The following is a 23,906-nucleotide window of genomic DNA, read 5'->3' on the forward strand; positions in this document are numbered from 1 at the left end:
CTATGCATGGAGTGAATATTTGGTTTAATTTCCGTTCCTGCTTATGCTGTCAGGCTTAAATGCGCACACAGCTACAGTGTACGCTGGACTGCACCAGTGTAAGGCTGCAATCTTTACGTGCTTGTATTTGGAAGTGAAGTGAGACCCACTGAGCACAGCGGAACTTGCATCTGAGAAATGTGCCTAATATCAGGCTATACATCTAGCAGTTCCAGGAAGAGAATATGCTGATAGCACCAATCTGTCAGAATCAAGTAACCCAGATATATTTGCCATTAAGAGTACAGACTTTCAAGTTGGATAGTAGTAGTAGTAGAAGAAGAGTCAGTTTTTATATGCCGACTTTCTCTACCACTTAAGGCAGAATCAGACCTGCTTACAATCACCTTCCTTTCCCCTCCCCACAACAGACACCCTGTGAGGTAGACGGGGCTGAGAGAGAGTGACTGGCCCAAGGTCACCCAGCCGGCTTCATGTGGAGGAGTGGGGAAACAAATCCACTTCACCAGGTTAGCCTTCGCCACTCATGTGGAGGAGCGGGGAATCAAACCCAGTTCTCCAGATCAGAGTCCACCGTGTGGTTTACAGGCAAGAATTAGCTGGGCATTGTACTTTGATCCAATCAGTATACTTTAATAATAGAATCCCGTGTTAATTGCCACCTGCAGTGTTAAGCAACATGGGCCTGTTAACTGGACTTCGTTTTTTTCTTTTTTTCTTCACAGAGTGAGCAGCAATTTTCACTGCGGATGCCGGAGTCCCAAGATAACTAATTGCTTCACCCTTTACCCTCACTGTTGTCTTTTTCTGTCATGGGACCTAACAGTGGTTTCCTGAGCTCTGGGCTACTTCATGTCATCCTATGGGGAGGCTTGGCAGCCCTGACCACCCTCCTGATTTTCAGTTTTCTCATCTTTTTATGCTCTAGTTGCGACAGGTAAGATAATAAGCTACTAAGAGTGCAATAAAAGGAAACCTAGGAAATGTGTTCTGTGAAACCTCCCCCTCCCCATGGATTCCTTCCTAAATCCCAGAGAGTGGACCTATGGCTCTCATTACATGCTACAGCTACTAGTATAAGGGGGAATAATGTAGGCCTATGTTGGTATTAGATTAATTACTGCAATGCTCTCTGTGTGGGGCTGCCTTTGAAAAGTGTTTGGAAATTTTCATTGATGCAGAATGCCGCAGCCAGCATGTAGACTGGAGTGGGTCGTAGGGACCATATCACTCTGGTCTTGGCCCAGCTACACTGGCTTCCAGTTTGTTTCCAGGCACAACTCAAGGTGCTAGTATTGACCCTTAAAGCCCTACAGCTTGAGGCCAGCATACCAGAAAGACCACCTACTTCTCTATGAACTTGCCTGACTGCTACAGTCATCATCCATGGCCTGACTTTGGGTGTCCCTGCCATCTGACGTTAGGCAGGTGGCAACCCAGGAAAAAGTCTTTTCAGTCATGGCTCCAAAAATATAGAACTCTGTACCCTGAGAGACTCAGCTGTCCCTTTCTGTTAATGTCTTCTGCCAGCTGGTGAAAACTTTTTTGATGCATCTGGCATTCCCTCATTGATCCCGGTTTCCTGCTTGGTTTTAATTATTGTTTTTGTATGAACACATGAACACATGAAGCTGCCTTATACTGAATCAGACCCTTGGTACAAGTCAGTATTGTCTACTTAGACTGGCAGCAGCTCTCCAGGGTCTCAGGTAGAGGTCTTTCACATCACCTACTTGCCTAGTCCCTTTAACTGGAGATGCCGGGGATTGAACCTGGGACCTTCTGCATGCCAAACAAATGCTCTACCACTGAGCCACAGCCCCTCCCCAACATATGTCTATGTTATCTTGGTTTAAATTGTTTTAATGATGTGTTTTTGTTTGGTTTTAATCTCTTTGTAAGATGTGTTTTTATTATGTGTGTTTTTAATCTGTTAGTTGCCTTGGCAGCCCGTATGAGGGCAGAAAGGCAGGACATACATGTTGTAAATAAATAAATACTACCCATGGGAAGGAGTCAGCACAGCACTATGACTCAATGGTAGAGCGAATGTTTTACATGCAAAAGGTCCCGGGTTCAGTGGTCTTTAGGCTTGCCAACCTCCAGGTGGTGGCAAATAAGTAATCAGCCTGCTGTAATGTTAGTTACAAACTTATAAACACAGCAGGATAAGACAACAAAACACATAAATCATACATGCAAAGAGTGCTATATTCTATGTGCAGTAGTCAAATACAGTGAATAAATATATACAGTGCCACATGTGGCAACCTTGAAAGGATTATTTATGGACAATGACTCCAAAGACACTGGTCCTAAAAAAGAACGTTTAACTTTTGTATATAGTTCTATATAGTTCAATTTGTTTAGCTAACATCACTGTATATATTTATTCACTGTATTTGACTACTGCACATAGAATATAGCACTCTTTGCATGTATGATTTATGTGTTTTGTTGTCTTATCCTGCTGTGTTTATAAGTTTGTAACCTCCAGGTGGTGGCTGGAGATCTCCTGCTATTACAACTGATTTCCAGGCGGCAGAGATCAGTTCCCCTGGAGAAAATGGCCACGTTGGCAATTGAATTCGATGGCATTGAAGCCCCTCCCTTCTCCAAACCCCATCCTCCTCGGGCTCCACACCCCAAATCTCCAGATATTTCTCAACCCAGAGCTGGCAACCAAATGGTCTTGGATACCAGATGCCTAAGGCTGTGGAGAGCCTCTGCCAGCCAGAGGAGACAATACCAAATTATAGATTGACCAGTATTCTGAGTTACATGGTATAAAGTTGCAAATGGGAAGTTCCATTTTTGAACGTTGCATACATCCACACATTTTTTAAAAAATACCCTCTCTCTAAGTTTGTTAAAAAAAAAAAAAAAACCTTATCCAGGGAGAAAGGTTCTATCCTTTCCTGCTATGTTAGGGCTGTTTTTTTTAATCCACACAACCGTTCATGTAAGGAAGGATTCAAAAATTATATTCCTCCACCTTCAATCTGAAGTGCTGTCTAGTGTACTACCATAAGACTCTGTCAAACTCACTTGCTCTTCATTCTGTTGCATGTATTGGCTCAAGCTCAGAGTTTAGGATGAGTGCACCAACCACTACCAATGTGAAACATTACAAACCAGTATACTTATATCAGGGAACTTATACTGGCGCTGCTGAGAAACAATAATGTCAGTGCATATATTTAGTATTAGAAGCTCTGAGCCTCAAAAATAGCTGTTTAATCTAAGACTGATGAGAATTTAACTGAGAAATGCTTGAAAATACGTTGAGTTTTTCAAAATCACCTCATTAATTTGTATGTAACTGAAATTAATCTGAATTCATCTCCTTCTGTGAATGTGGCTTATACTAATTACAGCCTACTTTGCATTGCTGATTAATTAACAACAAGGCCTCTGGCTGGCTAAAGCCTCTTCTATAATAAATTGCTTTGCTCTTGCCCTTTAATTCCTGTTGTTCGTAAAAACTGGTCAGAGACATAATAAGAATTGTGGTGTGTGTAGTTACATTTTCAGGGCCTTTTGGATTGGGAGTGAAATACCCTGAAGGCTGCTTACCAAAGTCTGTGATTGATAGCTCCTGCCTTCTTTTGCATCTTTTATCCCTGAAGTTCTCTTAAACATTTCCAGTAGGAGAAAACTGAAGAATTTTTTTATATGAATCTCTCTGCTGGGGATTTCTAACAAGCTATGCAAATTCTTTGCCAGACATTATTTGGCAGTCGGGCTTTAATAATTTAGCATGTTGTTAGGCCAGACATGGTATCATGATATTCATGTAGCAGGTACTTGCCCAGAAATGCAATTACAGTAAATCCCCTTCATTCCTAGAATACTTACATTGATGTTGTTGATATAATAATTGATGATGTTAAAAAAAACAGATGCTTTGTCAGAAAAGCTTCAGGGAGCAAATTAGTAACTGCAAACATGAATCATATTGTGCACTGTACAGGGAGCATGATGAATTTAAATGGTATAATTAGTCGGCTTTCAATGAAATAACATTTTTTGGAAGGACAGCTACAGTTAATGTGGGATTTGCCACTGAGTTCTGGGGTAGTGAAATGTAAATCTTCCACTCTCTCATGTTGGAGAACATTATGTCCCAGTTTTTGTTAGTGTTTGCAAAAATATGCTGTAGAGAATGATGTCGCAGAAGGGCAGCAGCTGGTGGGCATTATTCTAAGCACTGGCTTGCTGGCACAGCTCGTTTTAGGATTAGAGCAGTCATCAGATGATGCCTTGCCTACATGTAATCCTGTGCATACTTTTCCAGTGAACTGGTCTTTGTTCCCTCGTTCATGTTCAGTCCAAGGATGAGGATCGTTGCATCAGATATGCACTGTAATAATCTGGAAGCCAACATTCTTACTTCCTACATTTCCAAAGTCAGTATAATCTATAGTGGCCAGGACTCAACAGAGGTGTGTATGCACAGGACTGTAGCAGGAAGTGGGATGTGAGAAATGCAAGTGTGAACTGGGAAGTTAAAATGGCCTTAGAGTAGGGTTGCCAACCTCCAGGTACTTAGCAAAACAAGAAAAGAGCACCTCCGTGCTAATGCCGTCAGGTTTGGAAACTGGCACGGGAAGAAATCAGTACAATAATACAAAATGTGTATATTGTGTTTCAAAACATTTCAACAAGTACAATGGACTACAACAAGTGACAATAAATGATATATACAAAATATACAAAACGTGTTTGATGCAGTCTATGAATAGTACAGTCTATAAATAGTAGAATCTTCTTAGTATTTAGAAAAGTATTTTAAAAAGTCCATCAGGTACATGTATAAATGATCACAAAATCTTCATTAAGCATGATGGGTGGGGGACGGCCGTTTCAAGAAAATTTCTTCAGCCCCATTTCCAATCAAGTATCCAAGCTTAATTAAATTCTATATATCATCATGAAGTCAGTTCACCAGTTCCCGTAGGATACTCCCAAGTGTAGGCAGCTAAGCTGCTGCCTACACTTGGTAGTATCCTACGGGAACTGCTGCCTCTGGGGCCAGAAAAGATTTTGTGATCATTTATACATGTACCTGATGGACTTTTTAAAATACTTTTCTATATACTAAGAAGATTCTACTATTTATAGACTGTACTATTCATAGACTGCATCAAACACATTTTGTATATTTTGTATATATTGTTTATTGTCACTTGTTGTAGTCCATTGTACTTGTTGAAACGTTTTGAAACACAATATACACATTTTGTATTATTGTACTGATTTCTTCCCTTGCCAACCTCCAGGTACTAGCTGGAGATTGCCTGCTTTTACAACTGATCTCCAGCTGATAGAGATCAGCTCACCTGGAGAAAATGGCCGCTTTGGCAATTGGACTCTATGGCATTGAAGTCCCTCTCCTCCCCAAACCCCGCCTTTCACAGGCTGAGCTGACACCAAATGCCGTTGCCAGTGAAGGGTCTGAGCCAAGTGGCCCCAGAGGCACTGGTGGAGTTGCTGGCGCTTAGCTCTGTTTGCTCACAGCCACTGGGGGCCCTGTAAGGCAGGAGTCTGCTGGGAAATTACCCTGTAAGTTAGAAGCACAGCCTGCTCATGGAGAAATGCCTGTCGAAGCGGTTTGTAGTACATTATATACAACCCAATATGTAGGAAAATGTAGAAAAACAATAAATAATTCGAAATGGTTGTCTATTTGCAAGAACTGCTCGAGAAGACACAGAACACATCTACAACGGATTTAGTTCTAAAAGGGCAGCCAGGTAGGGAGTCCCTTGTAGCAAAAATAGTAATGAGTTCATTGGTAACTTAGGTTGCTTCCACTCAGGGGCAATTTCACTATTTTGCTGTCATTGCCTGGAGCCTCCACATGGAGATTTTTCTCTGTGCTTTTGCCTTATGCCTGTATTCCCTCCCTACACACACACACACACACCTATAGGCTTTTTTGTCATTTATAAAAAATCAGTAGTAAAATTATAGTGTGTTAACACTATAGAGATATACCTACATCCAATTACTTTTTTCTAAAAAGTCAAAGGGGAAAATGGTACTAGATGTGGGTAGGGAGGTGAGAAATCTGCATTTTACCATCTATACTTTCCCCAAATTTTGTTTGAGTATGATCTTCCCATGGAAGATGTGGAAGGTTTATGGAAACCTGCTGCAGGGCTCAGGAAAACCTGAAAAGTGGGGTGAATGTACAGCAGTGTGCTGTGGAAGCCCAACTAAAAAATCATTGCTGTTTGCCAGAGTGGGGAACATGGAGCAAGAGCTGTCTGTAGACGCAATCCTGAAGAAAATTTAAGACTACTTCATCAGATGCTTTTTAGGTGAAGTAGCAACTGGTCTAGAATAGCTTTCATTGTGGTATATCTTTGAACTGACAAGATTACTGGCTGTTTTTATATAGGATTTGAGTTGTTATAGCACTCTGGGGAAACAGGATACTTCTGAGTAACATAAGAATTTTCAGAAATATAAATTCTTTAGATGATAGCTTTAAAGCTGGATCCCAAATGATCAGTCACCAAACCAAAACAGCTCACTACTAAGAAAAGCAAAGTTTCATTTCAAGGATGAGAGGATACAGACTTCTTTTGAAGGTGTCAAGCTGGCTACAAAGTTCTGTTAATCCAAAATTGTGATGCAAAGCTCGGCCCTTTAAAACGAACATTGAAAAAAAAATCACAATACTGCAACAAACCTATTCCTCTGAATAAGGAATATAGTAACAGACGAAGGATGCTGGAGTACTTATTTCTGTTCCCCCCCCCCACTTCTGTCTAAAACAAAATGAACAGTAGAACAGCTGCAACTGAACCAAGGTTGATTTTCTTTCAGAAGGCTTAAGTGGCAGCAGTGTAGAGTCCCAGCACATTAGCAATAAAGATGCATTAGTAAACCCACCATCTCCCCAAGCCAGATGTAAAATGTGGGAAATTGCTGTCAACAATCCATTTCAAGTCTGGGAAGGTTAGAAACCCCAGCACTGTGACAACAGCAAGTAGTACTTAAATTCCATGGAAATTGAACGAGAGTAAATTAGGTGCAACTATGTTAATCTCAATAAATTTCAATGGAACTTTTGTGTGACTGACTGGCTGCATTCTGGCATTGTGGTAAACTGTGGTGTGTGTATCCAGTCAGTTTCTAAGTAATGCCTGGAGCAAGGAGAATGTCTTAGACATACTGCTGCCTCTGGGGCCAGAAAAGATTATGCTGCTCAACAAACTGTGGCTTGTGAATTCAGAAGCTACAGCAAGCCACTCTTACTTTATGAATATGGAAGTCACAAACTGGTTAAGAAACCATCTACAGTCTGAAATCCTGGTTTAGTGCCAACTTTCAGCATTCAGATATCATAATTAATTGAGGTTTGATCAAACCACAGGTTATAAACCATGGTTTATTTTGACATCTGAATATAGCCACTGTAGTTGGGTTGGGACGGTTCTAATATTACACCAATATTCCTAGATGCTTATAGTTATGAATGGATGTTAGGAATTTCTAGGGTTACTTTAACAAAGTACTTAAAGATTTATTTGAATTAAAGGGAGAAGAGACCAAAGCAACAGAATGGAGACCATGAAAACCTGATGAATGTGGTAAAAATAATTTATTATTCCAAGTGTGTTTCTATAGTTTAGAGCCTATAATTAAGAAGGAAACTTCATCACAAAAACAAAAAAAATAGCTACAATGTGTGTGTGTGTGGTCACCCATGAGGTGAAGCAGTCTTTCGGGTGTACACCAGCCTTGTGAGAAGGATTACTGTTAGTCATTTTGACTTCCTTATGACTGAGCAGGCGCTACCCATTGCAGGCTGTAAAACAATCCACCCAGTGCACCAAATGTATGTCCTGTAATGGACTGTAGAGCGAAGGTACTAGCAGTGCAGCAGTAGTGGAGAAAGATCTGGATGTGATCAGTCAATCTCATTTTCTACACAGCTGTACACCAAGCATCAACATCCAGATTAGGCTTTTCTTATTTTTAGATAAATGATTATCCTACATTTTTTCTTTAACATAATTTACTTTGAGTTATCTCTATTACGCCTGGCTTTGGGGGCCTTTGTGTAAGGATTGACAGATAACTATTTATGTAGCCTATCAGTAGTTCCTCAAGACATTGCTGGCAGGGAAATATCAGCCTTGTTCTTTTTCCTGTTGAGAGCCAGCATGACGTAGTGGTTAAGAGTGGTGGACTCTAATCTGGACAACCGGGTTTGATTCCCCACTCTTCCACATGAGTGGCAGACTCTAATCTGGTGAACCGGGTTTGTTTCTTCACTCCTACGCACGAAGCCTGCTGGGTGACCTTGGGCTAGTCACAGTTCGCTCAGAACTCTCTCAGCCCCATCTGCCTCACAAGGTGTCTGTTGTGGGGAGAGGAAGGGAAGATTATTGTAAGCCAGTTTGAGACTCCTTAAAAGGTAGAGAAAATCAGGGTATAAAAACAAACTCCTTCAATTTAAAATTATTACAAATATAAATTAAAATAATTCCTGCCTGACATAGGAGTGGCAGATAGCCTGAAGCTCAGCCCCATTATGCACCCATGTGTGCGCATTCACACATGAGATCGTATACCTCTAGATGTGGTATTTTGACCTATCTCTGCAAGTGTACACTAAAATTACTCCTTTTTAATGCATACAAAAAGGCTGAAGTTAGCAAATTCCTATGAGTCCTCTTGCCTGTTGACATCTGGTGAGGGGAATCTGCTCCAGGACTCTTCCTCTGACTCTTAGACCTGTTAGAGCACAGAGGGTGTGTTCTGGATCATCAAGGTTCATTGTTCTCCCAAGAACTCCGTCACTCTCAGGCCTTTTATTCCAGCAAGGCTTTGCAGGCATTAGAATGGGATCATTGACTACTGAGGCCTGTGCACTGAAGACTGTAGTGTGAGGAATTTTATTTAATTATTTTATTATGGCTATTAACTTCTAAACACTGTACATTGTAACTTTATGAAAAAAGCTTAGTTAACTATATTGGTTTTTATTGTGAAGGAAGATGTGGATTATAGATAGTATTAATATTTGATATGTTTATTATTTATTATTTTTGCAAGTTTTTAAAACAAAATTTATAAATCTTTTCAATGATTCTTAATAATGCTCAGCTTTTCAGAGTCAAGAGAGAGAGTGACATGCATATTCCTAGAAAAGCTAGGGATATGGGAGCTAAGTTAAATTGATTAAATGATGAGAGTGATATATTTTTAAAGTTATGTATGTTACAGCAAAGTGAGCATAAACTGATCCCTCAAATTAATAGTTGTTCCTGAATGATTATTACTGAATAATATTACTTCTTTCCATGTTGAAATATGTTGAAATACACATTTTTGCTTTGTAGCCTTCAGATAAAGAGGCATTCAGCCACTCGGTTACAAGCCTGGCTACAGATCCTCTTGCCAGCAGTGAACAAAATGGTGGACTCAGTAATGGTGATGGTAAGGAATTAGGTGAGTGGTTAAGGTACTGTTTATTCATATACTTCTTTTTCTATCACTATGTACACTGTTATCTTTCTTTCTTGTAAAATTTGAATAAAATTATATTTAAAAAAATAATGGTGATGGTAAGACTTGATTTTTGATCTCTCATTGCTTAGTACTTGCTAATTTGTAACTCAGTGTGTGAACCAATGATGTGTGGTACTTGAGGTGATGTGTGGTATTATGTCTTGTTTGTGGGCTTCCTAGAGGCACCTGGTTGGCCACTGTGTGATGAGACTGCTGAACTTGATGGTCTTTCTTATGTTCTTAAGTTTCTGTTGTCTGATCTAGGATACTTTATTTATTCCAGGTTGAAGTTGGCAGTTGCTGCTGTAGTCATCAAGTGTTAAACAGCAGAGATTTGTAGATACTTAGAAAAGAGAAGCAAAAATAAGCAGTGTTTTCAAGAGAAAGGGACAGATTTGAGAATAACTTGAATTCTATTAATGACTTGTTCAGGAAGACATGTTTTAAACAAAATAGCACATTTGTAACTCTTTAGCTGAAGGATACCTTCCCTCCAGTTCATGCCACCATTGCTGGAAACCCAACTCTTATGCCACATTGGAGATCTCTAGTGAAAGGAGATGCTCTTTCTTCACTAGTGACACTATTACTGTTGAGCTTGGTATGTACAATGTGTGACTGTCACTGGCATATATTGGACAAGGCCAAAATATGTTCATGATAACGACATATGTTCGTCTTCCCACTGCTCTCTGCCCATCCCCCACAGTTTTTGATAAGGGTAACATTGGCTTTTTTAAAGCATGGTCCAGAACATGATGTCCTCTGCTGTACTGCATGTCCATTCATATAGTCCTTTAAAAGATAAAGAACTTAGGTCCCTTTCATACAGTCTCTTTAAATCCACTTTCCCTTCAGAAGCCAAAGTGGGTTAAATAGCCTATATGACAGGAGACACTAATCAAACAGTCCTTCTCCTGAAGAAATGCCCTACCTTTTCTACATGCCCTACATTTTCTTGATGTGGGTTCTTTTTATTTATTTCAAAGGAAGAGCTGCCTCTCCAATACTCCAGTAAACATCTTCTACTAGAACTTTGTTGCCAGGATTGAAAAAGCTAGTCTTCCTTTATGGGGGTACTTCCCTCCAGTTTCAATATTGAAATTAATGCAATCATAGTGCAAAGAGGGAATCCTTCTGAAAAATATGGATACCTGGACAAGCCCAAAAGGTTCTAAAGGATATTAAATGTAACACAGGAATGTAATCTGCTAGTTTATGGTAGTTGTGTGTATATAGGTGAAAATTTTGAGTCTGTAATAGGGTTAAGACAAAAGTAGCCTTCATTAATTTGTTGCCTTTGATAATTGAGGCACACTCTGTGGTAAATGATTCTGTACCTAAAAGCTATATCTAAATAGGGAATTCTGAAGATGATTAACTTGTCTAAGGAATGGTGTTTCTTCAGTCTACTCTCCCTCTTTCCCACTAGGTTCCTTTTGTTAGTTCAGTTTCATCTTGGTCAATTAAGGAGCAGACAGGCGAGAACTGCAGTATAAGCAAAGATGATCCAGTCCCCATAGGGACAGTACTGCATAACCCCCTCCTATACCATAATACATTTTCCTAGCATTTCTGCAATAGATAATCAGTTAGCTGATAATGTTATGTATTTTTTTTTAATTTTTACATAGTCCTCTCAGAAGATAGCACAACAGCTTGCATCCAGCCTTATGAAGAAGTGCAAACTTCTGTTACAGATCTGTTGGATCAGCAAGACAGTCTGGGAAGGTCATTAAAATATCATCAAAGCAGGGAGTTACCCAGAATTCCTCCAAATAATGCTATGGATACTATGCTGTCAACAAGAAATACAGAAAATGATCACGTTCTAGGAATGGAGGGGCCCTATGAAGTACTGAAAGACAGTTCCTCCCAAGAAAACATTGTTGAGGACTGCTTATATGAAACAGTGAAGGAGATTAAGGAACTGGGAGCAACCACTAACTCAGACAAGAGCTGCAGTATCAAACCCAAAGCTACAGTGATGGTTAATGGGAGTCTTGATCGTATCCCTGTACGCAAGATTGAATCAGCTGAATACGCATCTGTTGACCGAAATAAAAAGAGTCGTCAAAGTGCTAACTCAGAGAGTCCTCTTAGCCACACTCCAGGCATGGAAGATGAAGCTCCACCTCCAGTACCTGAGAAATTCCTTGATGAAAATGAGAACGTCCAGGATAATGGAGCCAAAGTGGAGGAAGAGGTGACAGATGACCCCGGTGAACCTGACAAGGTACACTTTACATTTTATACAAAATCACACCAGCATATGAGATTTATTTCTGATATTTACCCCTGGAAAAAGCCTTTCTTTACTAATAAATGATGGAAATAAAGATAAAGTAAAGCTATATAGCAAAGGGAGTCCCTGTGGCGCAGAGTTGTAAGCTGCAGTACTGCAGTCCAAGCTCTGCACAAGACCTGAGTTCGATCCCAACGGAATTTGGTTTCAGGTAGCCAGCTCAAGGTTGACTCAGCCTTCCATCCTTCCGAGGTTGGTAAAAGGAGTACCCAGCTTGCTGGGGGTAAAGGGAAGACGACTGGGGAAGGCACTGGCAAACCACCCCGTAAACAAAGTCTGCCTAGGAAACGTCGGGATGTGACGTCACCCCATGGGTCAGGAATGACCCGGTGCTTGCATAGGGGACTATCTTTACCTTTTTATATAGCAAAGGCAGGGAAAAAATATAGAATACTGTGGTACTATAAAGATTAATGGGTGTATTGAAGCACAAATTTCTGTGTGCCAAAACCAACTTCCTTACATTTTATTTATTTTTATTTTATTTAGCAAAATGTATCTCCTGCCTTCCTATGGGCCACCAAGGCAGTTGACAAATTAAAACATACATCCTAAAACCGTATGCTAAAAACTATTAAAAGTAACCAAAAGAAACACACATCATTAGAATAGTTTAAAATAGAGCTAAAATACATACAAAGGCATAAAAACAACAAAACATTGGTCAGGATCACTGAGGGAACACCAAATGAAACAAAGACGTTTTTGTGCACTGGCTGAAAATGGCAACAAAAGGGGTCAGATGAATCTCCCCAGGGAGAGAGTTCCAGAGTTTTGGTAGATGCCTGAAGTAAAAATTTTCTGACACTTTTACTAACCTCTGAAAATCCTGTAAATGTGAGTATTTACATAGCTTCTCATGTCTACTGTAACATATGTTACATATTGGGTTTTTTGTATGTATGTGGTTGAATAATTGGTTGGAGACAAGGAATTTTATGAATTGTGTAGTTGAAAATTGCTATTTCTTTAGCTGTTTTATTTTAAGCAAATCATGATTCCTTGAATTATCTCTAAAATATGCAGATGTTTGCAATAATAATTATTTTTCTTCAGTGTTTGTGTGGCAAATGCATTATTTCCCATCTTTAGAAGAAATATGTAGTACAGCCAGTACAACCTGTACGATTCCAAATGAGCCCTAATGCCAGACTGAGCCGAGCAGCCCATATCTTTAAAGTAAGAACATAAGAAGAGCCCTATTGGATCAGACAAGTGATCTATCTAGTCCAGCAACCTGTTTCACACAGCAGCCAAACAGTTGCCCTAGAGGACCAACAAACAGGACATGGAAGCCAAGGCTTTCCTTCATGTTGCCTCTTAGCACTAGTATCCAGAGGTTTGCTATGTCTGAAAGTGAAGGTTCCCTCTAGTCACCAAGGCTAGTAGGCACTGATGGATCTCCCCTCCATGAATCTGTGAACACATGAGCACATGAAGCTGTCTTATACTGAATCAGACCCTTGTTCCATCAAAGTCAGTATTGTCTACTCAGACCGGCAGCAGCTCTCCAGGGTCTCAGGTAGAGGTCTTTCCCATCACCTATTTGCCTAGTCCCTTTAACTAGAGATGCAAGGGATTGAGCCTGGGACCTTCTGCATGCCAAGCAGATGCTCTACCTCTGAGCCACAGCCCCTCCCCATGTAACTGCTTTTTAAAGCCATCCATGCTCATGGCCATTCCTACATTCACTGGCAGTAAATTCCAGAAAACGCTGCTTAAAGAGTTTTGGGATTTCCCCCCTCTCTGGCTGGGATCTTACCCATCAGTGGTGGCTCCATTCATCAGGGCTGGCCCAGGGCAGGTCTTTTTCTGGAACTTGGGGAATTAAAATAATGTTGATAGCAAGATGTCCAAGTAAAGGAGCGTGAATAAGGATGGCTAGAGGACCCCACCCATTTTAGGGAAAAGCCATACCAAGTAGGATTTTCTTTCCAAATATTTGGTTAGTTCTGACCACTTCATTTACATCCTTAGATTTGGTTTATGAAGTACTCCCTATCACCAAATGATCGCAGTAAATTAACCTGTTACATGATTGAGGCTTTTCATATTACTATATTTATTAAGTGCAATCCAGGGCCCTTCTTTAGGCATGCATGCACATCAATGGGTGTAGAAGGTCAGGGGGAGAATTCCTCCACAAGTATGCAGAGGAAGGAAAGGATAGGGTGTGTATTATGCATTTAGTCTTCTTTAGTGATGAGGCATAAAGCAAGTTGAATTAATTATTATCTTTGTAAGAAGAAGTTTGGCCATTTTAAATATTTAATGAAGATCATTTCTGATTTCTTTGACATGGCATTGACTGTATTTCTGGTGTGTCAAAGAAATCCCAAAACTTCTATGTGGTTCATAGCTACTAATTCAAATAAATATATTCACTGTACTGTAGCTTCTCAGCTTGAACACTATACGGTGTCAGAAGGTATAAGAACTGGGAATTCATTGCAGTGGTTCCACTTAGAAGAATTAATCAAGAAATGATACCTGCGGTCCCCGAAGAGCTGGGAAAATACATTTCACTAATGGAAATGTATTCAGAGAAGAAAAAGTCTCCTGAAGCGGAGCTACACAGAATTTGATTCTTCTAGTATGCACTATATAATATATGGAAGTGTAGCCTTGTCCTGCCATTGAAAAATAGAGCTGCAGCTTACTAGAAAATAGTAATGATGGAACACATAATTGTAGTTTTCAAATATATAAATGTTGTTGTGCTGCAGTTATGCTGTATCTAATCTACAGTTACGCTGTAACTGGTCTAGTCTAATTCTCCAGTTTCTCATGTTAGCTTTCTGCAGTTAGCACAACTGTATTTGCTTGATTGGATGGATTTCGCTGTATTGCTCTTTCTGTAACAAATTCTGTACATATTACCTTTTCTATATGGTTACTTACTCAGCATGTAATCTGAAGCATAGATTGGAAAGGCAGCACATACATTTCCTAAATAAATAAGTAATACAACCTTTTAACTACCATGGCTTTCTTCAAAGCTTGGCGAGTCTGCCCATCCTACAACTGTGATTGAAGGAATGATGATCAAATCAATTTAAATCTGTAACTGTAGGTAACACCCTAAGAAGAAGATGTGGTAGGGGAGCACTCTCCTTGTATAGTAGAGCTCTCAGAATCAACAAATGAACTTGCCTTATACTAAGTCACATAGGTGGTCCAGCTAGCTCAGTATTACATACTTTGATTGGCAGCAGCCTCAAACAGAGATCCTCTGGAGAAAGCTGGCATTAAACCTGGGACTGCCTATGTGCCATACACTGTGTGCCAAACTAGATGAGACACTGTCCCTGGGGACACACCTCCATTTTGTAGAGCCCTCAAACACTTTTTAAGAGTGCCACTGGGTCCCGATTCTGGTCAAGACCAGTGCAGGGGGGGCTCCTGCTTTTTGCCCTGAACCATTCTTCTGACCTGAAATGGTGCTGGAATGGCATGACAGCAACTAATGCCCCACTGGCACTGTTTTTAGTTGGAAAAAATGGCATGGGTGAAGGCAGGGACCTCTTCTCACCACTACTGTGGTGGTCCCAACCAGACCCCCCACACACACACATATTCCTCTTAAATGGCATTCCAGGTCTCTACAAAATGGAGGCGTGAGCCCAGGGATGGCATTGTGCCTAGTTTGACCCTGAGTATGGCTCTTCTTCAACAAATTTTCTTGAATGTGCATGTTATCGTTGAGCAGAGACTATGCTAATCTTTTCCTATTCCAGTCTTAATATATGTGGCTGCCAAAGCAAGGACAAGAATTCTGTTGTGTTTTGTTGTTGTTCTTTTCCAAGTAAGAACTATCTCTTCCATTTGCAGTAATTAGAAATTGGCCTTCTCAAAATATAGATGGCCAAACCCCATTAGGATGCTTTCAATTTGGTTTGAGGCCAAACAAACAACTTTTAAATTGCACTGCAAGACATTGAAATGGACAAATATTTGCCACATTTCTATCTTGTAGATTTTTCTAAATCTAAGAATATGCTAAATATTACTTCATGGATTTCTAGAATCATTTTTTACTGATATCCTGGTGTGTGTGTGTGTGTGTGTGTGTGTGTTAAGTGCCGTCAAGTCGCTTCCGACTCATGGCGACCCCATGAATGAAAGTCCTCCAAGATGTCCTATGACAGCCTTGCTCAGATCTTGCAAATTGAGGGCTGTGGTTTCCTGGTACTGTTAATAAAACAGAAACATTCAAATGAAAATCCTGTGATACACCAACAGCTTGTTATTGGGTTTTCTTTGTTGTTTGTATACATAGGCTTTTTGCTAACATTTATTTTGCTATGAGAAAAAGCTGAGCTATTAGTTCTTTTCACCCATTTTCTCAGCACTTAGGCTCATCGCAAAGGTTCTGCCATATAAAAGCTGTGCTGTACCTCTAGGCTGTTTATTTCAGAAACTGCAGTGTGGATTTTGGCTAATGTGAAAATGGAAGGGTGTGCAAATGACCATTTAGTATATTATATTGATTCAAAGGGAAAGGTGTCTAAAGAGTCTGTCACTGTTGGCTGTCAATAAGGCTTATTTCCCTTCTTTTTCTCCAGAGGCTTAGTTCACTGTCTTACAAATCCCGAGAAGAAGACCCATCACTTACAGAAGATGAGGTGGGTTTCCTGCATGAAATGTAATAACTTCTTTTCCCAGTGATTAAATCAGAATAAATGCTGTATGATTAAGCAGGGTCTCAGAACAGTGAGCAAATCTGTAGAGAGAAGACACTTTCTTCCACCGCCCCAAAAAGAGGATTATATTTAGTGTATGTAAACCTAGAAGCTGTAACAATTTCAGTATTTTACAGTGGAACAGGCAGCTTGCAGCTGCTAGTTTTAAATGTTGAGCTTGATTTCTGCTAGTGCAGGAATACATTTAATATTGAAAGCCATGGTTTGTAGTCAGAGAACTGCAGATGAAGTTCCATTTATACATTGCTGCTTTCCCATTCCACTGCCGTCTATTCATGCTCCCTGAAAGCCACTCCAAAGGGTCAAGGAATTCTGTAGAGTGGCTGGCAATGCAACATGAGTTATTGTAGCTGGTGTGAGGAACAAATGAATTCATCTTGTATATGCAGACATGCCTTCTGTGTGCACAAAAGCCACTTAAGATGCAAGTCTTAGTAACTTCAGTCAAGAATTCTGCTTTAAGATATTTAAACTTTGTAATGACCTCTTTTATATGTTTCCCCATTACCAAATATTTGACATGTCATAGATAATTTATTTTCTTGCTTGTTTTTAGTCTTATATCCCACCCTTCTCTCTGCCAAAGCCACTCAGGGCGGCTCACAACAGATAAAAACAACATAAAAATAGCAACACATAAAACTTCCTGAATTAAAGCCCACAATCTCTGTGCTCAGTACAGTACACAGAGGCCCACAGGCCAGGCCAGCTTGGAAAGCAGCTGGGTCCCTTAATCCAGGTCTTAGAAACCAGCAGGGGAACAGGAAGGGAAAGGAAGGGAGGCCAGCTGGGTTGCAAAAAGTGTTGCTGCCCTCAACCATAGTTACAGTGAAAACTTAAGAGCAATGGGGTTGAGTAGCCCAGGCCAGGTACATATCTGATTAGACCCCCCAAGAGGTCAAAAGAACCCTGTGGCTACCCCAAGTCTGTACTTGGCAATGCATCCCTTCCCCTCACTCCTCAAGGGTGACAATGTACAACTGGTTAATCACCGCCACCAATTACTCTTAGGAGTGCCTCCTGCCATTTAGAAGCCCTGCCAATCGCTGTACCTCTACAAGCAAATGCGGGAGCAGTCTTTCACAGATGTCACACTTTAAGAGTTATCATGCTCCAGGGATGGAGAGTTTCTGTGTTGTCCCATCCCCCAGTACCACACTTCAGATAGCTAGGACGAATGGTGCGTTTCCAGAGATCAGACTTTAAGAGTTAAAAACATAACAAAGTTTAATAAATGAATATAAGAATACACATGTTCTATTCAAGCTTTTAGGTTTAGCAAGGGAACAAAGAAAAGGTGAAAACACAGAGACAAAAGCATGAAAGCTTTTGTCTGCAAAGTGTGCTTTACAGAGTTGCCCTTCAGTGGCATTCCTGTTGCAAACATTATGTGCCATTCCAGTTCTTAGAGGTAACCGAATATTCTAGAGAATTTTTTTTCAATGGAGATCAACACTTTATTACTGTATGCTTCAACAAACTATAAATAAGAACCTGAGGAAAGATTTGCTGTTTTAATGTGCGTAAAAATACTTTCGTTTTCCTCTCTAGATTTCAGCAATGTACTCTTCTATCAATAAGCCAGGGCTGGCCACCAGACAGCTGGAGTCCACGTACACCTGTATCCCTGAAATTGTACCTCAGAAATCGCCATCTATTTGCAGTGGCCTATATGCAAGCGTGAAGGACTTGGAAAATGCTCCAAACCTTGTCTCCACACATCACTCATCTGATAGACTAAATGGGGAGTTAGAGTCAGACTATGAAGCGATTCAGACTCTAAGTCACGAGGAAGACAGAAATGTTGCGGTGCCTAATAGCAGCCAATCGGATCTCCCGCAAGAGAATGATTATGAGAGCATTGGAGACTTGCAGCAAAACAAAGACGTCACAAGGCTTTAACCGCACTTGATATGAGGCCACTGGGGTTGTCTTACTGGCACTTATTTCAAGAATCTGAAGGCTGATTCACTCCATTTCTCATGACTTAGCAATTTGACTCTGAACTGAGGCACTGGAAAGGGTTTTCTGTTTGTTTGAGGTAATGTCAAGTGATACAAGAGCTCCGTCTATGGTGTTTGTCCTGTGATGGCTGTTTCCGATGTGCAAGTCATCTTACATGTGTGAGGCCACCTTGTGAAGCGTGAAGACGGCAGTTTTCTCCTCTTGAAGAACAGAAAGAGAGAAAAGGAAAGGCCAATTGGAAGCCATAAGCTAAAAAGAGAGTCTGTGCATGTTTTGCCAAGATGTGCAATGCTATTTGCCTTGTACTGTAGGTGATGGTCATCTCAACCTGCAATCATTCAAAATGAAAGTTGAAGGTACTGAAAGGGCTTCCTTAGAGAGAACCAGTAATGAGTGCCATCTATGTCGCTTGCCAAAATAGATACATAGAAAGCGGGAGCCTGTTGGTAAAAACCCAAGTTTTTGTATAAAACATTATTTTGTCACCTACTTCAAAATCTTTACTGAAGTGTACTTTTCAAGTTATAGGTCCCCTCTAGATGGGCTCTCACAAACATTTAACCATGCCATAACGTTTGTAATGATTGGCATGTAAATGATCACCCAGCACATGTAAAGGCACGCTGGCAAAGAGTTGATGATTTGCAATGCCATGGCTAGAGTATCACATCGCCAAAAAAAACAGCTTTGGGTATTACAAGTATAATATGAAAACCTGATTGCAGTTTCATACTTCAGCTTTCATCTTTCTCTGCAGAGGAACATAAACACAGCCTTTTAACAAACCCGTATTTGTGGGAACTTGTTGTGAGGGACTGCAACCTGATATGGTAAAAAGTGATATGCTGACTTGTTTACTTAGTTGTTGTCTACGGAAGGGTACTCTCATTCCAAAGTGATTTGTTGCACCAGTATCTTGTAGAATCCATGTCTCATAGAATATTATGATCTCTTAGCATTTAGAACACACAAGTTTCTTCCTTGGGGCTACATTCCTCATGGTGTGAAAGTTAGGATTTCATGTGGACACTCCCAACAACTAGTTTGAATGTTTACGATATTTAATAATATATTAACAGTCCAAATAGGCATTTGGTATACAAACCATTACAGACTGGTATAGACTTTGGAATTTCTGGTGTGGTTGACCACCTTGGAAGATCACGCCAAAGTCTTCAATAGTTAAGTCTAAAGTGGAGGGTAAGTGGTCAAGTGAAAAATTAATGCACACAGTTGAAAATAAAATCCTAACAGACCCAAAATCTGCTCTCAGTCACCTACAATTTTGTTGTCCTTAGAACTGCTCCAAGCAATATTAACAAGGAAGGGCTTCAGGCAGTTTCGAACCTACGACCACAGTGACATTTCACACAATCACTGAAAGATGAATATGTGACTTTTACACATGTTGGTTTTCATACTTTGTACATGGCTGAGGATGCGGCTCAGTGGTAGCACATCTGCTTTGCATGCAGATGGTCCAAAGTTCTATCTTCAGTTAAAAGGGTCAAATAGTAGGTGATGTAAAAGAAAGATCACCTACTTCTGCTGCTGCTAAAGTAGACAGTACTGACCTTGGGAGACCAATGTTTGTGGTTTTTCCTAGATTCAGATAGTGAAAATGTCATATGTGTAGACACCGTGAGAAAACACACTTTGGATGATTTGCATACATGTGCATATGCACAAACGATGTCAGTGTCCATAATATCACATTTCTTGCCTTATTATTACCCAGTCTTAGGTGTTGAACCCAAAATGTAACAATTGGATGTGTTCAGTATTCCCATGCTTTGTTCACCGCCTATACACAATTTTCATAGGATGGAGCTTTAAGGGCTTGCTGTATGGTTCACCAGTATTATTAGGACTATGTACTATAAAGCACGAAGGGCATATGTCCTTCCAAAATATGAAAGATGTGCTCTAGGAAGCTGTAATTGGGGAAGGGTAGTGGCTGGCAACTTTGAAAAAAAAATAGTGCATGTCTAGAAAGGCAAAAATAATGCATGAGTTTTAGGGCAGGCCAAACTCTTCCAGGAGTTTCAGAAGAGACACTGTGTAGCTGACTTGGCAACCTTATCTTATGTTCAAATGAGGTGTTGTTGCATGAGGACATAAACTGCATATTTGATGGCCTTGCCGCATTAATCTGCTATTGCAAATAAGCTGCCATGTGAACTGAGTGCTCATCAACCAACACATTTTTAATTGCCACTTTAATTACTACCATAGTTCACATGAATCTGGCCTCTCTGGTATGGCCACCCAGTGGAGGCTTCCGTTTGGCAGCTGCTCCATTCAGCAGCCATAACATGATGAGCTGCTTACCCATGTGGATGATCTCCAAAACGCAGAGTACTTCTAGCCTACTTCCATGCATTTCTAGTGGCATTCCAGACAAGCCTGGTGGCATGTTATTAAGAAGAACAGTTGGTTTTTATATGCCGATTTTCTCTACCTTTTTTTAAGGAGAATCAAAACCGGCTTACAATCTTCTGCCCTTCCTCTCCCCACAACAGACACCTTGTAAGGTAGGTGAGGCTGAGAGACCGCTAAGAGAACTGTAACTAGCCCAAATTCACTAGCTAGCTTCATGTGTAGGAGTGGGGAAACCAACCCGGTTCTCCAGATTAGAGTCCACCGCTGTTAACCACTACACCACGCTGGCTCGTAAGCAAAGCTCTTTGTGCCATGGTGGTGATTCACTGAGTAAGTAATACTTTCTGTTATGCCTGCTGAGTGGTGCCTTCTGAGAGGTATTATAGGCAGGATGGTTTTTAGGATTAGGACTTGCTGCGGTGGCACATGAGCACTAACAGGGTTGCTGACAGTAACATCACTTAAGTATGCCATTCAGGATCAGGAACTTCAACCCTCAAATAAAATAAACTTGGAACAATCCACAGAAGGCCTCCAAAAATGCATACTAGAGTGCTTTGCTGCTGTGTGCTATGAAAGTACACAGGGCTGTCATTGGAACTGCTACTGAGCTCCTAACATTGGAATAGTTTGCTGATGCTGGATTACAGGTGTCATTGTTTTTAAACCTATTTTCACTGTTGCACCCTGACACCCCTTGGTATGCAGCGGGATTCAGGAATCCAGGTACCAGGATTCAAACTCATCTTTTGTAAGGTAGATGTACGATGGCAACCTGTTATTTTCCATCGTTTTCCTCAGGGCATAACAAACTGTGCCTTTAGAAAATCCAACTTCTATGAAGTCTTCTGGTTTCCTGGACAGCTTTTCACAATAGTCCCTTCATCAAAAGTCTGTATACATGGTGCTTTCTCCGAAATCTTTCTATGGTGCTTTATAAAATACTCTGACAAGCTACTTTCTTGGTGTACATTTTTGAAAGATCACGTGTAAAACTATATAGGGCAGTAGTTCATTCTTTCTAGAAATTGCTTGGCTTTAAATTTGCATCTTTCTTGGTTTTGCTGTTTTACCCTCACAAGATGGAATAACTCTGGGAAGGGGGGTTTGGGATGTCCGACGTCCTCTAACCAAAGGAGGCAAATGTTCCATCCTCAAAATAGACAAATGTGTTTCCTGTAATTGTTGTTACTATAATGTCCAGGGTTGGTTGACCCACCCCCACTCTCACCTGCTCCAGAGGAGACTCCAGGAGGGGACAGCCTTGCCCAGGCACTGTTGGGGCAGGCAAGTCCAACAAGAGACTGTGGGGAAAGGAGCAAGGGCAAGGCCGCATCCAGAAATACACCAACAGTAACTTTAGAACCTAGCAGGCCTTAGATAGGAGGTGAGGCTGAGGCAGCAGGCGACACCTGGGAACAGGCCAGAGGAGGAAGCCAGCAGCAGCTAGGGCCTCTGCAGACCGACAGAGCAGCCTCTTGAAATCTCAGGGGAGGGCAGGAAAGGGTAAGGCAGCCTGGGGAAACAGGTGACCCATATTCCCTTCCAATAATTATGGGCCTGTCCCTGAAGAAAGAGCGTCGGGGGAGTCCAGGATCAGCCTACTCCCAGACAAGCCTTAATTAGGCCAGCCCAGGGAAAGCGAGAGAGAGAAGGTCAGACATATTTCTGGACAGAGAAGGTCAGACATTTCATGTCAGTCAGGGAGAGGTTGAGAGAGGGGTAGAGAAAGGAGGAGACCAACCTTCTAGCCCCCTTCTGTCTCAATTTTGAGAGCCTCCCTGAGGCATAGCTGACAGACAGGAGGACCTGGACAGTGTGGTGGCCCTGGAACCCACCCTGGGTAAGAAAGAGCTGGACATATATTTATTGTCTGTTCAGAACACTGTCATCCCAAATTCTATGTAGTAGTTCGACTTTAAGACTTAATGGTGTATATAAAAGAATGATAAACAGCTTGTAACCTTAAAGAGAGAAATATCTATTGAATTCTGATATCAGCCAATATAGGTTATACCTTCTCTGATATGTGTAACATTTTTGCTGGGCATTGGGTATACTCAGTTCCACTAACCTGAGCCCATAGTGATTTTGCCGTTTGTATTGTAAATGCCAAGTGCCACACTGCTGGCTATGGTTTCCCCATTATCACTGAAGTGCTATCCAGTATATGACCCTGGTGGTCCAACTCTATGATTCGATGATATCTCCAGAAATCTGGGCTTTGATTCAATACAATGCAAGCAGAGCTGTGCTATATAAACAGTTAATTTTTCTCTCCCCCCCCCCATGTTGTGACCCCATGCACATCAAGGGGCTGAAAGTGGAGAAGCGGCAGTGAGAGGATGGATTGATGGAATCATTCCCTGTTCCACAAGTGAAAAGATCTGTTGCCTTACCCAGCAGGACTGATAAAAACCTCAGAAAGTTTACAGGGACAATATGGATAAACAATGTGACTTCCAGTAAGGCATTCTGTATACACAATACAGTGTTCATCATATAACCTGCAAAACATTAGGAGAGGTTAATTTATGTTCATTAAAAGAAATCATGAATTGTCATCTGTACCTAATGATATGTAAAAATGCACTAGTGAATCTGACTGCAAGAAAACCTCTGTGCAAAGCAAGACGGAAACATTTGCTTCAACATGTTACATGCAAACAAATGTGTAACCCTATCAGCTGTTTTTCCACTCCAAATCTCCTACCAGCCGTTTTCCCCACTGTGAGGTTCCAGGCACATATTTACCCTTGCAAAAATATCTAGAACCCTGATGGAGATTTTGCAGTTCCTCTTTTATACCATCACCATTTCTGTGCTCTAATTTCTTTTTCCTGAAATTGTTTTCCTGAAATTTCTACAGGGCTTCGTTACATGTACAGTATTTGCTGCCGATTGCCCTTCAGAGACAGAGCTTAGTCTTTTGTTTCTGATGTTGCACTTTTATAACCATGCAGAAACGGATCCATCTTATGCGAATGTCCCTGCATCTTTCAAAGGCACTTGATTCACCC

General features: G+C 40.8%; 1 protein-coding gene across 1 annotated transcript; it reads left to right on the plus strand.

Moving 5' to 3' along the window:
- The first annotated feature begins 764 nt into the window (after positions 1 to 764).
- Positions 765 to 18,441, plus strand: PAG1 (phosphoprotein membrane anchor with glycosphingolipid microdomains 1). Its single transcript, XM_056854547.1, has 6 exons — positions 765 to 937; positions 7,553 to 7,604; positions 9,363 to 9,459; positions 11,166 to 11,767; positions 16,402 to 16,461; positions 18,091 to 18,441. The coding sequence occupies exons 1-6, from the start codon at positions 813 to 815 to the stop codon at positions 18,439 to 18,441; spliced, it is 1,287 nt and encodes a 428-aa protein (XP_056710525.1). The 5' UTR covers positions 765 to 812.
- Positions 18,442 to 23,906: the final 5,465 nt, after the last annotated feature.

Source organism: Euleptes europaea, chromosome 8 (assembly GCF_029931775.1).
Source record: "Euleptes europaea isolate rEulEur1 chromosome 8, rEulEur1.hap1, whole genome shotgun sequence".
Taxonomy (NCBI): Eukaryota; Metazoa; Chordata; class Lepidosauria; order Squamata; family Sphaerodactylidae; genus Euleptes; species Euleptes europaea.

What these genes read in the sequence shown, in the direction of transcription:
- PAG1 (XM_056854547.1), top strand. Translation starts at nt 813, where the DNA reads ATGGGACCTAACAGTGGTTTCCTGAGCTCTGGGCTACTTCATGTCATC. An exon ending in ATGAAAACCTGATGAATGTG is followed by an intron (nt 7,605 to 9,362) that starts GTAAAAATAATT and finishes TTTGCTTTGTAG; the next exon opens with CCTTCAGATAAAGAGGCATT. An exon ending in CATCACTTACAGAAGATGAG is followed by an intron (nt 16,462 to 18,090) that starts GTGGGTTTCCTG and finishes TTTCCTCTCTAG; the next exon opens with ATTTCAGCAATGTACTCTTC.